The sequence below is a fragment of the Neodiprion pinetum genome, chromosome 2 (genome assembly GCF_021155775.2).
Source record: "Neodiprion pinetum isolate iyNeoPine1 chromosome 2, iyNeoPine1.2, whole genome shotgun sequence".
Classification (NCBI taxonomy): domain Eukaryota; kingdom Metazoa; phylum Arthropoda; class Insecta; order Hymenoptera; family Diprionidae; genus Neodiprion; species Neodiprion pinetum.
Window position 1 is genome coordinate 21,900,290 of NC_060233.1, and position 2,886 is coordinate 21,903,175.

At 41.2% G+C, this 2,886-nt stretch overlaps 1 protein-coding gene across 1 annotated transcript; it reads right to left on the minus strand.

Moving 5' to 3' along the window:
* Positions 1–1,007: 1,007 nt before the first annotated feature.
* On the minus strand, positions 1,008–2,105 carry LOC138190383 (uncharacterized). Its single transcript, XM_069133165.1, has one exon. It carries the CDS (start codon positions 2,103–2,105, stop codon positions 1,008–1,010), a length of 1,098 nt encoding a protein of 365 aa, XP_068989266.1.
* Between the last annotated feature and the right edge of the window lie 781 nt (positions 2,106–2,886).

The window sequence follows — 2,886 nt, forward strand, 5'->3', positions numbered from 1 at the left end:
TTCGTGTAATTATCATTGATAATTTTAAATGCAGACGTTTTTGTCACGCTTCTCTCAATGCAGATATTTTCAAACTACTAATCTTGCTGCTCGCCTAGCTGCAAACAGAGAAAGTCAGTCCAACGAAACTCATCGCGCAGAATCGTCAATGACATATCGTATACCGCTACCTGGACTCGGGTGAAGTTGGCGCTGGTCGATTTTGCCAGATATTTCAATTCCACCTGTTCCGCCAGTTAGTACCGAATTTTCGACAAAAAGTTCGAATTTTGAGATTTATTTCTGGGTGATTGGTTTGACGAATCCCGGAAAATTTTTGATATCCGCGCTCAGGATTTTGCGTATTTTCAGAAAAAAAAATTAAACCCTATTTTTGGTCTCGAAATCGAAAATTTTTTTTTCGCGAGCAAAAACGGTTGTTTCTAAAAAAATTTTGACTTCACTATCGGAGAGATCGTCGCAAATCCTTTAAAAATTATGCAAAAAATTTCTCAAATTATCACACGGCTAGATTTTGGAGGGGGGTGGCCACCTTATCGTGGTCACCCTGTATATATATATATATATATATATATATATATATGTATTGGTGGAGGCAGCATCTGTTAAAAGAAATGAAAATACTTATTGATCACAGTTTATAGATGGCATAATTAGCATTATTTCATACCTTTGTCATGTGGTACACCATAACCCGGAAGTTAAATCCCCAAATAATTTGAAGAAAGGAATATTCCATTGATAGGTTGAAATTTTCTATTATTTTATTTATCATATAGGTGGGGGTGGGTGAACTTTTCAAATCATAGCGTTTGGATGCTTTGAATAGATGTTTTTTATTTATCAACAATTACATTCTGTTTTCAGCTTACACATAATAATGGTTTGACTCATACCAATTTTTTTACAGTATCACTAATCGGATAATATTCAACAATGCGATCATGCAAGATTATGCAGTAGGCAAAAGTGTGTGGGGGGAACGCAATGCTAGAGTCAAATTCCAATCAAATGTCCACAGGTCCAGTTTTCAATGTTTCGTTCTGCTTGGAGCAATCGATGGAGATAAGGGGGGCTCGGTTTATGAATTCACGCTTCGATAGCAAAGGCTCAGCTTCTTCTTTGTAGCAGGTCATTTGAAACCGAACATACATATCATAGAGAATGGCGTATTGATTATTGTATAGATCAAGATTCATATTTCCGTAAGGATAGCACTGTGAGTTGAGGAAGAGTTTTACATCTCTGATCCGAAAATGATCAAATACGCCGGCATTTTTCAGCGGCTCGTTTCTCCTTGCAGTTTGAAATCCTAGAACGACATATCTCGGCTTCTTAAGCTGCGTCGTTGTCTTGACTGACCATATGTGCCGCGTCGTTGATGGGAGCATCGGATACACGTACGTTTCCCGACAACGAAAACTCATGGATATGGCCGGATCCTTGGCGATGTAGTTAAGTAGCTGGATTTTCGGTTTATCCGTCAGTTTGATGTAGGACAACAACCACTCAATTTTATTCAGGGTGATTTTAAAGTTTTCCGTGATCGAGGCCTGAATCACGGCATTCAAATCAGTGTTGGAACGTGTGAGAATTAACTTATGTTTAGCATTAACAAAAACTCGGCAATAATCCTCGGCGAAGCCTAGCACATGATTTAACGGTAAAACAGCATCGAAATTTCCAGCGGCATCGGTTAGTTCGTTATCCCCACTCAACCCCCCGGTATTTTCCAGACTATACTGCTGGCCTGGACTCAAGGATACGTAACCCTTCATAGTGCTGGTGATTCCAACATTTTTATTCCGATCAATCTCTACACCGTTCAACTCATAGCGAACTTCCTCAAACAAATGGCAAACGGCCATATTGATCAATTTCGTAACCGTCACCGCAGCCACGCCATCATCCTTTGTGATTTTTTCATGAATGTGTAGAGAGCTCTTACTGGGCAGTAGACACAAGTCTTGATGCTGGACAACAATATGGATTTCATCATTGTTCTGGAAGGTGGATGATGCAAACGGCTGATGAGCATGAATCTCAGAGTGAGCAATCGATTCATCGAATACCACAGGTTTCTGTATTCCTATTAATTCTTCCATGGTAACACACACGCGGGATACAGCGGGCACGAATCAATATTTTCCAAAATTTTCACGTCATCGAAGACCCAGGCTCTGGAGGAACCGAACGTTCAGCGGTGTCAGTCTCGTGGGCGGTGTGAACGTTGTCAGAGGTGTCGGGTGACTGATGATTTGTGCCCATGACGTCTGACTTTTATAACTCCTACTCAACTTTCTCGTCTCAAACACGATCCACATTATTTCAGTGTTTTCACGTGTAAACGCACAGTAATCGTTTCACCGCGAAAATTAATCAGCTCGTCGTCTTGATCAACTATTCTCAGCTGTAAATGCTGTATCGATAGTACGGCGATTGGTAGGTAAATGATACTGGCAGGCACTTCGACAATCTTATATCCTGATGGAACGGTTGGGAAAAATTCATGAATCGTGTGAACTCGACGCTCGTTTATGTACGCCCCAGCGGTTATGTTACACTCAACGCGTGAAATATTAACCTTCAGTATAGCCACTGGTAATTCAGATTCATGAGTAACGTCTCGTGCTAGCTCAACCGCTTTGAATCCCAACAATCTGCCGATGGAATCTTCGGGCTTGAAGTCTACCACATGATTGCACGTGACTTCACTGTTCAGCTCGTTGTCGTTAGCTCTCAGACTGAGGGTGATGTCGGAGGGTAGCTCCTTACGCAGAAATTTTTCAGTATCCTCAATTTCATGGTTTCCCGTGGGTATCGCGATGCTCTCTCTGCTGTTGTCCGCCCGTTTCAGGTAAAATTTATGACACGTCTCATAAATGT

Bases quoted from the DNA above. Each gene is read 5' to 3' on its own strand.
- LOC138190383 (XM_069133165.1), bottom strand. From the start codon at position 2,105: ATGGAAGAATTAATAGGAATACAGAAACCTGTGGTATTCGATGAATCG.